This window comes from Dermacentor silvarum, chromosome 11 (genome assembly GCF_013339745.2).
Source record: "Dermacentor silvarum isolate Dsil-2018 chromosome 11, BIME_Dsil_1.4, whole genome shotgun sequence".
In the NCBI taxonomy this organism is placed as follows: Eukaryota; Metazoa; Arthropoda; class Arachnida; order Ixodida; family Ixodidae; genus Dermacentor; species Dermacentor silvarum.
Genome location: NC_051164.1, coordinates 101,006,337 through 101,020,794, shown reverse-complemented (window position 1 = coordinate 101,020,794; position 14,458 = coordinate 101,006,337). Strand labels below are relative to the sequence as shown.

At 46.4% G+C, this 14,458-nt stretch overlaps 2 protein-coding genes across 2 annotated transcripts; both read left to right on the top strand.

Annotated features, from left to right (window-relative positions):
• Positions 1-634: 634 nt before the first annotated feature.
• LOC125941345 (beta-galactosidase-like) lies at positions 635-1,875 on the top strand. The gene is made up of 3 exons (XM_049658391.1): positions 635-879; positions 923-1,827; positions 1,871-1,875. Exons 1-3 carry the CDS (start codon positions 635-637, stop codon positions 1,873-1,875), a joined length of 1,155 nt encoding a protein of 384 aa, XP_049514348.1.
• Positions 1,717-5,805, top strand: LOC119432791 (uncharacterized). Its single transcript, XM_037699949.2, has 3 exons — positions 1,717-1,976; positions 4,237-4,509; positions 5,615-5,805. The coding sequence occupies exons 1-3, from the start codon at positions 1,935-1,937 to the stop codon at positions 5,765-5,767; spliced, it is 468 nt and encodes a 155-aa protein (XP_037555877.2). The 5' UTR covers positions 1,717-1,934; the 3' UTR covers positions 5,768-5,805.
• Positions 5,806-14,458: the final 8,653 nt, after the last annotated feature.

Below are 14,458 nucleotides of genomic sequence, written 5' to 3'. Positions count from 1 at the left end.
ACGCCATGAAGTGCCGAAGCCTCGTATTTTCCGCGTATAAACGCCGCGTAACGAAACCAAGTAAGGAGAAAAATACCATCAATGCGAATACGTGCTGCGCGAACTTACCACAGCTGTTTTCTCCGTCAAGCGAACGTTGCAGCGTTCCCTTTGAAGAATGTTACTTTCGTAGGAAACACCAAGATATAAATCTTCTTCTGTATTCTGGTTTGTAGCGGTAGAGACGCAGACAGGGCATGTTTATGCCCGGTGATGTATGCCCGCCATTGCACTTGATCTGATTTCAATATCTGGGACCCTATGCCATGTTAAGCGGTGAAGAACGGAGTTCGCAGTGGTACAGATCTAATAAGATTACTGTGGAGTGATGATGCGCTCCCGAAATGGCGAATTTTGGCTACCCAGTTTTAATACCCGGTAATTCAGTTGAGAAGGTAACGTGTAAACATCGCTCAAGCCCACGCACCAGAGCAAAGCCATGTCCGGAGATATTCCCGCGGTCCTGCTTTGTGTCTGCGCTAACTTTTTGCTCAACCAGTTGACCCAAAGTTCCGAGGGTCATTCGCTTGTCGTGGACCATACGCGCGCAATATTCGTGAAAGACGGTGAGCCGTTTCGCTTCGTGGCGGGCGAAATGCACTACTTTAGAGTTCCGAGGGCATACTGGAAAGACCGACTGTACAAGATCAAGATGGCCGGCCTCAACACGGTTGCCTTCTACATCGAGTGGAGCGGACACGAGCCGGAGTCAGGAGTGCACAACTTCGTCGACGACTACGATCTGGACGCCTTCTTGGAGGAGATCAAGGAACAAGGTCTCCTGGCCATAGCTCGCCCGGGCCCGTACATCTGCGGGGAGCGGGACAACGGAGGATTCCCGTACTGGCTACTCAGAGATCACCCCAAGATGGCGCTATCGAAGCAGCGACAAGAACTTCGTAGCGGCAGTGGACCGGTGGTTCGCGAAGCTCCTGCCCATGCTGGTACCACACCTGTACCGAAACGGTGGCCCGCTCTTCGCCGTCCAAGTTGAGAATGAGTACGGCCACTACGGCAAGTGTGACCTAGCGTACATGGAACACCTGCTGACCGTCATGGAGTCTCACATGGGCAAGGACGTCGTCTACTACCGCACGGATTTCCCTTTCGTCTCTTTCTACAACTGCGACAAGGTGCGTGACATTCTCGTCGCCGGTAACATCCCGTCACACTACAACGTGCCCGCCGTGTTCAGTGTCATGAAGGGCGCGAACCCCAAGCCGGCCCCCATGGTCGTCATCGAGTACTACACGGGCTGGATGGACTACTGGGGTTGGTCGCACAACAGCAAGACGAAGGACGCCGTGCTCGACACCTTCAAGATCATGATGACCCACAACGCATCCGTGACCTTCTACATGTTCGTAGGCGGCACGAACTTCGGCTTCAAGTCGGCAAAAGGCAATACTTACCCCCTCACGACCAGCTACGACTACGGAGCACCCATCGCCGAAGACGGTGACATGAGGTCCATCTACTACGACATACGGAACCTGACGACCAACTACCTGGGTCACGTACCCAGCGGGGAGATGCCTCAAAACCAGACCAAGCTTAACGTGGGCACCGTTCAACTCGACGAACATATTTCTCTGGAAGAAGTGATGGACCACTTCCGCAGCAAGGAATGGCTCGAACAAAAGCATTCCGTCGACCTGTTGACATTCGAGGCAATGAGACACGACTATGGCTTCCTGATTTATAGGACTACAGTCAACGTGGTCACCGCGGCGACAGCGGTGCTTAACCTGCCGGCGCTACGCGACCGGGCTTACGTTCGCGCCGGAGGCAAGCAGTTCATCTTTTACAATCATGCCGTCAGTTATGGCAGCATAAAGTTATGGGACACGATTCCTGTGAAGAAAGGAGACAACCTCTCCATTCTCGTGGAGAACATGGGAAGGGAGTGCTATGGCATCATAAACCACGACGCGAAGGTGCGTACATGGCGAATCTCTTTTTATCAGCGAGAATGTCATGTAATGTTGATTTCAATGTGACCCATAATACTTTCGCACTATCCATATCGAAAAGTATTAATAGCTGTTTATGCCTAAGTACCACTTTTTCTGTAATGCGGAAACGTGGCTAAAGGAGGCTATCTAGCTGCAAATTAAGAAAATAATTCACCGACGATTACGATACTCCATAATGCGCAATTTGAGCGCAGCTCTATACGTGTTTTCACTTCGCGATATATTGACTGGCGCGCACAATGTGTCTCGTGCGGCAGATTCCAAACGAAGCGAAGCGCGGCGCGACTGCCTCGCTAATCGGGAGATCGCGAGAGGCAGCGCGCGGGTGACGCGTCGGTGCGGTGCGGTTCAGATCAGCAGCCGCAGACAGACCTGTGCTCATGCAGCGCTTTGTTTTAACGCGCTCGCCGCATGCCTTATCGATGGCGTCATCGGTGAACAGAAGACGCGCGCTACTCTGGTGCAACCTTGGAGCGACAGCCGCCGCAGAAAGCCTCATACACACTAGCGGTAAAACGCGCGCGGCGCGCCGCCGGCGTTAATACGAATCTGCGGCAGAGTGGCCACACCCACTGGCGGCGAGTCGATTCGGTAGTCACGTGGCAGCATGAAAACCTCGCCTGCTCTCTGTGGGTGCGAGATGTCACGTGCTTTTTCCTTCGTCTTCTGGCAGGTCGGCGCTGTGTTTACGGTTTTCGTCCTTCGTTCTTAACGCGAGTAATATCGTATGAAGATGACGAAGTTATGTCGGAGCGCTCTCTTCTGTTGCGGTGTCGCCGCGTTCCAACGTCAAGGAGAATGAGGTACTAGGAGGCTCCTCCGCGTCCTTGTATTCAGGGTCCGCCTTGTCAAAGAGAATCGGATATGGCGCACTGTTTCCAAGAACCTTTTCATCAGAAGTCTCGGTTTAGACTCGTCATTGTAAAAAACATTCGAAAGTCATGACAATCGAGACAAGCGCGAACGAGACCAAACCAAGCAAACGAAAGAAGCGCGAGCGAGAGCTAACGCGAGCAAATGATACTACGAACCGAGAGGTCCGGCTGAGACCCGATACGAGTACGCACCAAGCGGTTGGCCGGGTCCGCATGACACCAGCTTACCGCGTGGACGTCACTGAAGGGGCCGTTATCATTGGTTTCCGCCGTTCGCGGCTCGCGTCTTTCGCCTCCCGCTCCACGTTCGTTCTTTCATCTTTCGCTGTGTTCGTTCACTCGGTTATGCCGCCGACGCTCGCCTCAGGACGGGCCATTAGGAGCTGCGCTCTAAAATCGGGGTACTGGTTCCTAGGAGACCAACTCCTCATTGTAATGGTGTACATGCACTACTGGCGATCCATGTTGGCCGTGAAGATGGATCAGAACCAGGATCAGACGCCCGGATAAACAGAATATAATAAATAATATAGTCTGAGGAAAATAATACTTAAAAAATTCACCGCACATGCACCCCGTACAGATGGTAAACCAGCGAAGCAGAAATGTGCGGCCCCGGTGTTTATCACTGGGTTAATCCCGACCGTTCATTAATGCCTTCTTCAATTATTGGTTAAGCATTTGTCTAGCTCAGCCGAACGAGCCGCCGGATCGGCACGACATAGCCGCTTACGCTACACATCGCGGGCCCGATATTCTGCTGAGGCGTTGGAGAGACGCCTGCTTTCGGCACTCCTGCTCTCGGCGGTTCCTGCTCCTGCTCTCGGCGGTTCATAACCACATATCCAACGCGGGTATAAGCCACACGTGATTTAGTTCTTTCCTTCTTTGTTTCTTTCATTCCTTTCTTTCTTGCCCTGGCTCATACCCGCATACATACCCGCATATCGAATGCGGATATGCGCCGCACGCGATTTTATTATCATTAATCGTGACGTAACTGACGACCATGGGACGTTATTGATGTCATGACCTATCAGTCATGTTAGTCATACATCCGTAGCCTTCCATGCCAATTTTCGTATATACCAAGTGAACGAGACGCGAGTTCTCGATAGGTTTTCGATAGGTTTATTTCCGCCCGAGGGTTTCTCTGGTCGGACCAGGAGCGTTTCGCTTAGGCATATACAGCTTCGCTGCAAAAATATGATCGTAGCTGCAGTCCTAAAAGGACACAGCCCCTAAATACGCGGTAGAAAATAGATGCCAAGCATGACACTGTTCCGTAGCATGTTGCATTCGTGTACCAAATGGAACATGTACCAAATGGAACATGGCTCGCGCAGGGGCTCACACAGGCCTACCTGGGGGGATATGCACTCAAGAACTGGACTATTGAGGCCGTTCCCATCAACAAGAATCGAGACATCAGCGAACTCCTACGCATCGTTAGAAGACAGGGAAACGGAAGCGTTCCCGGTTTCTTCCACGGGACCTTCACCCTGAAAGAAGGACAGAATCCTTCCGACACATTCCTGAACCCGTCAGGATGGATCAAGGGCTTTGCCTTTATCAACGGTTTCAACCTGGGCCGCTACTGGCCTCCTGCAGGACCGCAGGTAACTGCATCTGTTAATGCTGATCATTGCGGTTGTTATAGCTGGTCATCGAATCAAGTATATTTCTAAATGAAGTAGTTGCTGAAGCGACTCTTGGACAGTGCTTAACGTTAACGCGTGCCGTTCATTACTTTTATAGAAGCAAAACTTTTTATCTCGGTTCACAGAATGCACTGCAAACCGAGGAAGGTTGAGATAAAGGTGTTTTGCAACACCCGAGGAAAAGGCCAAACCTCGCCTCGGTAATTCAAACACGCGCAATTGCAGCATACGATTTGCAAAATGACACAGGTAATGATGTTCAGCAACGACACGAAAATGAGTTCGTTCACGTTTTAACTATATCACATCGCACCAATGGCAAACAAATCGAAAAATAATACATATTCAGCTACACTATACTTCACCAACGTAGTTCATTATACAGTATGGCTATACAGCAACGTCAGCAATCAATCATGACTAGTAGCACGGCGTTCATTGCCAGGTAGAGGAATCATAACAAGTCACTGAACAAAAATAAACAAGGAATTAAACAGTAACATCACTGTTATTACGCCTGTCCTTACGGAAAATTGTTGAAATGCTTAGAGCCATATAGAAAAACTGAGCACCGCGCAAGCTTGTAGACACTTGGAAACCATTTTAGCATATCTAAGTACAACGGTCGGAATACACACCCAGGAAAAGAGAAAGGACATAAACCTAATTTAGCTTGGGCGCCAATGTGCTTGGAACCACGAAGTGGAGGGAACATAGACGTCGAGTCCTTCAAGGTGAAACTGGGCAAGCGTATTGCTGAGCTAGTTGGTTTATTAAGGCACTATGTTCTCCGGCACCGTTCGCTGCCTTCTAGATGGCTTACGCAGTATAAAGCTCTAAGCTGCTAAACATTATAGCGCCTGAGAGTTGCAAAGGAGAGTAAGCACCCCAATTTGGTGAGAGTACCATTCTTTTGTGACAGAATATGGGTGCCACTCGGCAGGAACTAAATAAAATTGTCACACGTTCCAGCAATGCGTGTGGCAGGCGTTTGCTAGTCTTTCAGGCTAACACCACCGAGTGATTAAGTAGCGCACGCAAGTCTCACGCCACGCATGCGCAGGTGACGCTGTACGTGCCGGCCCCGTACATCAGACCTCATCCAGAAGAGAACCGTCTGCTACTCTTCGAGACGGAAGGAGCGCCAGCGAATCGTACTGTCATGTTGGTCGACAAACCGTTTCTGGACGCAGACATTGCTCGCCCGAGGTCCTGAAGGCGGCTCTCGGCTAATGCGAGAAACTGCGTTCTTCATTTTTTTTAATTATTTTTTTATTTATTAATGGTGACCGATTGCTGCGCAAGAAGTCATCGTAGGATTCGGTCAGCATGACGTTGATACACATCTCCTTGTACCGTTTCATTGCACGCTGTTCTCCCTCAATGAAGGCAAAGCCAAAACCATGTTCATTTATCGTTAATCTCCCTACTTCCTGATTGTGGGCCCTTGTGATGACTTGTGAAGTATCTATCACGTGGTATGGTTCCATTAAACTTGAACAGCAAGTAGCTATCTTTAGGCCAGAACAACGAACCTCTACAATGTCACGAAGACCTTGCAGGACTAATGTCATTCCGAGAAATTGGAGTCTCACATCACAGCAGCCGTCGTGACGGTGGATGACAAGATACAGCGTCACGCACTGAACGCGAGGCCACGGGTTCGACTCTCGACTACAGTGGTCGCATTTCGAACTGTAAGAAACGCAGGGAAATGCTCGTGCACTTAGATATCAGTGCACGTTAAGGAAGGCGAAAGTAGCCGTAATCAATCCAGAGCGCTCCAATGTGGCGTCGCTCGAAACCCGAGCGTTTCTTTGCAACGTACCAAGTTGGATAATTCGACATTGTTAACTAACGAAGCAGTCTGGTGCTACCCAGCCAGTAAGCATCCATCTTTTCTATTCTGCCTGTTCATCCATCTTTGCTAGAGTAACAGTAGATGCAGCCGGCTACTAGATCGTCGTCGGTCACGAGAAGAGAACCGAAGTGATAAAGCCAGCGATAACTATAGTACATGCATTGCTGTCAGCGGAGCGTGTGAATAAAGATTAGGAAAAAAACTAAATAATAACGCAATGAATTTCGGATGGCACGAAATCGTAAAATGAAGCTCATGGTGGAGAGCTGAGAGTGATTATAAGGAGAGAAACGCTGAGGGCAGTTGCGTCCGAGCGGCTTACAAGGATACCTATTCATGTTGTGTGCGGTGCGAGGAACGCCTCTTATCTATACCTTCGCTAAATTACGAGGATTAATCTTCCATAGCGTCATATCAATTACGTTCCCCCAAACCACTACCATCCTCACAAAAATTGTAAGAAAATTAACATAGGCGTGGGTATACCTGCCCTCTACAGTCGGGAATATAATACCATTAGATGGTATGATGGCTATTGACCTATACGTCAGTTGCAAGAATTTCTCTGAAGTTCAAAAGGTTCTTTGTTCTTGCGAGACCCAATTGCCCCATGACCTCGTCATTTCTACCATGCTCCTAGTACAGTTTACTCCTTAGAATCAAAGTCGCATGTTTCTCTCTGCAAGTCCGAAGGTAAAAAAAAAAAAAAGCCACGTCAAGAGCGACATTAACATTCCCTCGAACAGGGCATAAATTTCGAATGCTGAACGCCAGCTGAATAAACCCGGCTTTCTTACTGGTTCAAGCATTACCTTGTCATTGGTTTTATTTGTTTTCTGTAGAATCAACACCTAATACACTTCTCAGACGAGAACCTTTGAGCGTGCTCAAGTAATTGATGGTTGAACTCTATGCAAATCGAGTGCTACTATACGTCACCTTCAAAAAAAAAAACCTTGGCGTTGAATCTTATGCGCTCGATAGTGACTCGTCTTTCGGTCGCTCTCCAGAAGGTCGATTTTAATTTCGGTTGAAAATTCCCATATGACAGGGTTATTAGACATACTAAATCTGTCGGTCGCATGTCGACGATTTGCGCCTCAAATTTCTTGCTCACTACGGACACCCTAAGAAGCAAGAATGAAACCACAAAGTTTCTCACAATCGTTATAGCACAATGCATTGTTAAAAAAAGCTTAGGCTACGTTACAGAAACGGAAGGCTCCCAGGTACACAAGAAATCGAGGCTCTACGTCCTCACAACTAAAGCCATAATTCCACCAAATTTATGGACTGCAATTACCTGGAAAGGAGTAAAAGTTACCGTTTATACAAAAACGCTCAATTAAAAAGAAGAAAGCCCTCGTTAATTTTGACACATACACATTCTTAAAGATACGTCACCGAGATTTTTTTTTTTTGTTCTACATTGCTACTAGCGCCGAGGTTTTTAAATTCTATGCATCAGCAAGGTTGAACAGTGAAAAATTCTGTCGCTTAAATCGCTTATACAAAACAAACTTCCGCGTGCAGCTTGAACGAAAGCGAACACCCAGGTCTACGAATAGTTGACGCTATGATAGGAATACCACAATAGAAAATGTAGGGTAACTAAAGAACCACCGTTTTCAAATGCACATTGATCTGATTCAACGGTAAATATGCGGACCGAATAATGGCGGTAAACAACCTCTGCAAACATCCCTGCTAAGCCACGAATCTCGCTAATAGTTCGCGAATCCTAATGAGTCCACAATTGAGCTGAAAACGCAATCTGTTCATGGTGGCGAAGAAGGTTCCTCACCGGACCTTTTTTTAAGCTCTTCAATACAGGAAGAAAAGTCACTTGATTACCTATTTGCCGGGGCTGGGGTTTTCCACCGAATTTCTTTAAGAACTAAAGGTGACAAACAAAGTTGTCAGCTTCGCCATAAGGCGAAGCGCTGAAAGCGATGGCAAAGTTTAGTGTCGCGCTATAGGCGTCTTAAGCTGAAACCCCGTAAGCTGAAACAAACGCTTGTTTTATCTACCATTTTTGTATACGTCTCCTTAATCTTTTTTTTCCCCGTCTTCAAAATCTACATTTTACGCTACTTACGACACCAATACTCCAAACGTCTCTCGCATATCTCGACTGCTGACCGGTTGATGCTTCCGTCCCCTTTAAACCCAAGCGCTTCTGGAAGATGTACGTTACGTACGGTTCGCACTGGGTGAATCCCTTCGCATTCCATTAGGATATGTGCTGAGTGGCCTCCCGATTTTTGCTACGGCATATACATGCCCCTTCTAGTTCCGAATATTTGCTGCGGTACGTTTTTTACCGCGACAGCGTTCGTGTCGCAGAAAATCCGGCGTCGGCGTCCGTGGCGGAGAAAATTATCCCCAACCACACCGACCGCGCAGGCCCTCCATGTAGTGCAAGGTTCTGGTGAACAAAAATTTAATTTCTCACAGTGAAATCCGTCAGAAAAGGGTATAGTTCGACTTAACCACAACACACAGACATGGTGGCGTCGGATTGTAATTTGAATGTACGAAAAAACATAATTCTGTTACGAGGAAACTCAAACACCAATGCCCTTTTCCAGCATTTATACCAGACCTACAGCTGCGCACTCGGGTAGTTTACTTGCGAAAATAATATCCAGATGGCGCTCGCATCCTCGGCAGGTCAAATTGGGACTTCACCTGTCTAATGCGTTTTGGACACGCGCGCGCGTCAGCGCAATAGCAAACAATTAATAAAATAACGAAAAAAGGTGCTAGGGCCTTCACATTTTAATATAAGACCATCTATATTGCCTCTGGAAAAACGTCATCCCAGTAATGCATTTCTGTTTACAAGTGAAGCCGACTTATGAGGACCTGTGTAAGCTTGGTCTTTGTAAGCTGGCTTTCCCACGTTCTGCGTTGCAGTGAAGCCCACTGCAAGAAAAATGCGATGCGAACGGGGCCCGTTAACGCTATCGCGTTTACTCTTACAGCGAAGCTTAAGCGTCCTCCAAATTTTTGTGCTTAGGCAGCCGGCTCGGGCCTCAAATAGCAAGGCACTAACTAGCCTTAGTGTTATCGTAGAGATTTTCCATTCAAATTTATTTCTTCCCATTTTTGTAATTATCTATGGTCCTTTTGTGTCCATTCTTTGCATCCAGTTTACGGACTCTCTCTCATTTTCTTTCTGATGAATTCTGGTTGTCCATTTACAGTTTGAATTATCCCATACTTGGTTGCCAACTTTCTTGACCTCTTCCTCCATTCTGTGTCCACGCTTTTCAGGTAGAGATACTTGTGCACTTTAGTCACCCATTTATTAAGGCGAAAGCCTTGTATGTCTTGTTTTGAGTTGACCTTGGAAAAGTGGAGCCAAAAATCGAACAAAAAATCGGTAAAAAGTATGTAAGAAATATCGATAACTCATTAAGAGCATTACAAACCCCACAACATTATATATCAATCGATAGGTAATTATCTGACGAATCATCTCTAGTGATAAATGTTCATAGTAGTCTTTAAATTATTTATATTAATTAGCATGATAAAGCGGAACAATGGGTCGAGAATTCGGAAAGTGGTCAAGAACAGAGAATTAATGATAGTAATTGGTGTAAGTATGGTTATGATGGCAATGATAATAAAAATGGGTATACAGAAAGCTGGATGAGGTCAATTAAGAGTGAATTGATGGCAAATTAAAGGGTTTTAGTTGGGTGATAGGAGTCAAACGAAAGGTAATCATGAGATAGAGTGAGCTGAGATAATGAAGAGTAAATAAGAGTGATATAAGTGTGAATGAAGATGAATAAAGTGGTGATAGGGTGAATCAAGAGTGAAGAAAATTGGAAATTTGGTGTAATAGAGCAAACCAAGTGTGATGGAAGTAAAACCAAGATAACAGAGTGAATAAAGGTGAATCAAGCAGTGATAGGGTGAATCAAGAGTGAATCAAGTGAATTAACAGTGAATCAAGGGGTTATGGAATGAGGCTGTGACTTGGGAAAAATATACGTCAGATTTGAGAGTCCAAGTGAGAGTGACTAAGTGAAAAAAGTGCTGAGTCACGGTTCCAGTTTGGTTAATCATAGGAAGGGTGACTTAGAAAAAAATATGATGGTTTGCAAAAATGTCTGTAAATTGTGGTTTCAGTGTGATGATGACTCATCGCACCACCTCACGAGATTCCACGCACCACCTCATACTTATTGCAGCCCCACAGTGTTCTATGTTTCATTATTGCTGCATTCCGTTTCGTCTTTATTTTCAGAATATCTTGGTCGATGCTTGATTAAATCTTTCCTTCGTTTATGTATACGCCGAGGTACTTAATTGCTTGACTATGGGTATGACTTGCTATTGAATTGACACCACGTAATTACTCGTCTCTTCCTTAAAGATCATTATCCCCTATTTATATGTGCTAACCATAAGGCCTAGATTCACATATATTTGCAAGTGCCTGTAAATATCTTGCATTGTCGACGCATAGCACTATGTCATCCGCATACATTAGTCCGGGGACCTTCTGTTGCACCATTTCTCCATTACACATGCAGGGTAAATCAAACCCTAATTCGCTGTTTTCCAGTCGTCTTTCTATGCTCTTAACATAAAGCGTGAACAATAATGTAGATAGAGGACATCCTTGCTTCAGTCCTTGGTGAATTCTGACCACTTCATTACCTTTCCGACCTTCCCATACAACTTCTACTCGGTTGTCTCTATATATCTCCCTCAGCAGCTCCACGAAATCGTCATCTACGCCGTCGTGCTTAAGAATATCCCATAACAATTCTCTGTCTATGTTGTCATAGGCTCCTGTAATATCTAGAAATGCTATTGATAAAGTTATTCTGAGCTACTGAAATCTCTATGCACTGAGTTAGTACAAACATATTGTCTTCTAAGCGTCTGCCTGGCCTGAGCCCATTCTGTAGTTCCCCCAATACATCGTTTTCCTCCAGTCACTTCGACAGTTCTAATTTTATGGCTTGCATTGCCATTCTATATATCACCAACTCGCCTGTACGAGCTCGTCTTATCCTTATCTCCTTTGCCTTTGTAGATGAGGTTCATCTTGCTTTCGCGCCATCAAACTGGAATTTTCTTTCTTCTAATCACTTCCTCTATGGCATTAGTCAGCAGTGCCTTGCTCTTTGGACTGAGGTTTCTGATTGGCTGTATTGGGATTTCATCGGGACCTGCTGCCGTGTTATTAGGGGCATTTTCTGCTGCTTTTTTTTTTTCAATGAAAGCTTTCCATGCTAAATTTTGTTCTCTTAGACCTCTCTTATGTTGCTGGATCTCTTGTCTGAACTACGTTTTTTCTCGTGCCAAAGTTATCTCTATTAACGTCTGTCATGTACCGCAGCTCATCGCCTCCTTCATATATATGTTACCGTATTCATCCCTTATAGCCGTTTGCAAGTGTTTAGTTCCAGCTCCAAGTGCTTTTATATGGTTCAAGAATCTATTTGGGGCGCTTTTGTCTCTTTTGCGAATGTCGTGCACCGTTCACTTGCACATTAAATTTTCTCTTGCATAATCTCAGTTGCCACCCTTTATTTTTTCCGCTATTTTTGTCATCTAAGGAGCGCCTCCTCCTCGTGTAATCCCAATGTTTTGGCTTCTCGATGATCCCTAGACGCCGGCTTACGCTCGTCTATAGCTTGTTTTATTTCCTTGTTCTACCACTTACGTGGTTTCCTCTTTCCGATCCAACATTTTCTCTTTTTTTGCCTTGTCTGTCTTATTTTCTGCTGCATAACGTCTACCAGTTCCTTATATTCCCAGACTGCTGGGAGGAAAAGCCTGAATTTCTTTCTCTATGTTTCATGCGATCCCTGTTATTTGCTCTTCATTCATTTTTAGAAATTGTCATGCTGTTGGTTCGTGTTTTGTGTGAGTATCTCTCCCAAATTTTAATGTTACACGGCTATGATGAATACCCAGGCTATTTTTTCCGTGTTCGTCTGCTATCATTTGGTCTAGGCGTTCGTATACCATTTCTGAAACGAAGACGTAGTCGATACATGACTGCCCGTTTCCTCATCGCCGCGTTACCTGTCCATGACACTTATTCTCCCTGTTAAATACTACAAGGTTCTGTTCATCACACAGATCCAGCAGAACCGTTGCAATCCGTATATCCGTCTAAGTCCTCCATGTGCGCATTCGTATGTCCTACTAATACCAGGCCTGGCCTGATTTCTTGAACTCATTAATATCGCTTCTAATGCAATTATTCAATCCTTTGTTTATTTCTGCTATCAGTATCTGTCCATAGGTAAGCTACTCCAAGCCACGCCTTTTTGCCTTACCATGTGCCGCTAATCCATAAGTGCTCCTTGCATGTCTCTTTTACACTTTGCCACTTGATACTTCGTCTAATAAGCATGCCTACGCCTCCACCTTTCCTTGGCCCAGCCATTCTGTTGCACCCTTCCCATACGAAAGTGTCAGTAACAGGCGGCTGCTGCAATTCTCGTAGATGAGTTTCGGCCAAGGCGTACACGCTAATAGCTTCGCCATTCAGCTGCGTTTGAATTTCCAGCCAGTTTTCCTGCTTGCGACCATCCTCCATGCTTATGTAACACATTTTAGCGTCTCTATACTTATTCTTTGTGCTCCTTTTCTCATTGTGGTCTAATTGTGCTCCTTGCTCGTGTGTCGCTACATCCAATACTTAATCTTCCTTCCTGGTTGCCTGAGGCCCGCCTGAAAAAGCTACTAGCCTTGCCACGAATCGACGTCCAACCGGTGATTGCTACAGTATCGCTAAAATGTATCCTGTCACGCACAAAAGCGCTTTCGCGGCTTGCTCGGTTCACTTCTCGGTTGATGTCAATGACCGTAAAATTCACTGCCTTAGCTAGCGCCCAAATTTCCCTGCTTATTGCAAGTACTGCCCTTTCAATTGCACCCCCCTGGCTTTCAAGCTCTGGCACAGTGCACACTGCGATTTGAACTTCCTTTCACACATTCGGCAGGTCGGTAACCCCTTTGGCTATTTGCTTCGCGATCCCTGCCCCCCTTCCTTGCAGTACGTCAATCACTCCGCCCATTATCACCAAGATGCACAGAGCGCCAAGATGTGCGGAGGGCAGAACCATCCGGTGGTGTTGAGGGAACTAATGCGTGACGTATCGCATGACATGCCACTCGCGCGGCACTGTCATTGGTGGACGCGGGCGCGGCAACGCGACGCAGGACGTCCATTTCTATACTCCATCTCACAAGCTGGTTGCAGCATTGTCGAAGTTACACGATTTCTTAGCCAATAGGAAGGCCGAATGTCCCTTGAGATGTGCTCACCCGCGCCGCGTCGTCTGCTCAGCGTCTGCTTGCCATACTGTTACATGCTCCATGGTTGGTGGATTGACGCAAACAACTTTTCGACGCCGTAAGCATAAGCTACGTTTACATGCATGCGACTGCAGGGTTTCGCTTCACCTGTACGCTTTCCCTGCAGTTACTTTGCAGCCTCCTTAGCAAGTAGTACGGGCGAACGCCCTCACAAATGTTCACCTGAACCGCAGCGTCTGTTCGGCGTCTACTTGGCGTTTACTCACTATCGTCTTCACGTAAATGCTAGAACGGGGTAATAAATTAATGATGCAGTGAATAATTGGACTTTTATAGAGTTCCACTTCGTCAACGCATCACCAATGTTAATACTGTGGTGTCATCTGCTAACTAGAAACCAAATCAGTCTCGGTGCCGTGTCTGTAGTCCAAGCAGCGTGAAAACAAACAGCCGATCTCAATAATTACGACAAAACATGCGTAATGATTTGACCTCAGCTTGAGATGTGACTTAGCGATGACCGATTTTTCCACTTGTTTCACGCGGACAAGGCGGAGAGCCAGTAACAAGCGCGAATTTGTATCGAAGTGGGCGGTCGGCGGTGTATGGGCGCGGCCATGTCACGGTTAGGGAGGCTATACCGTTACCGGCGGTAACCGCTACATTATTCACGGTGTACGACGTGCATGCGCAAAGGTCGTAACATATCACGTATCGCTGTACGTCTCCTGCAGTAAGCAAAAA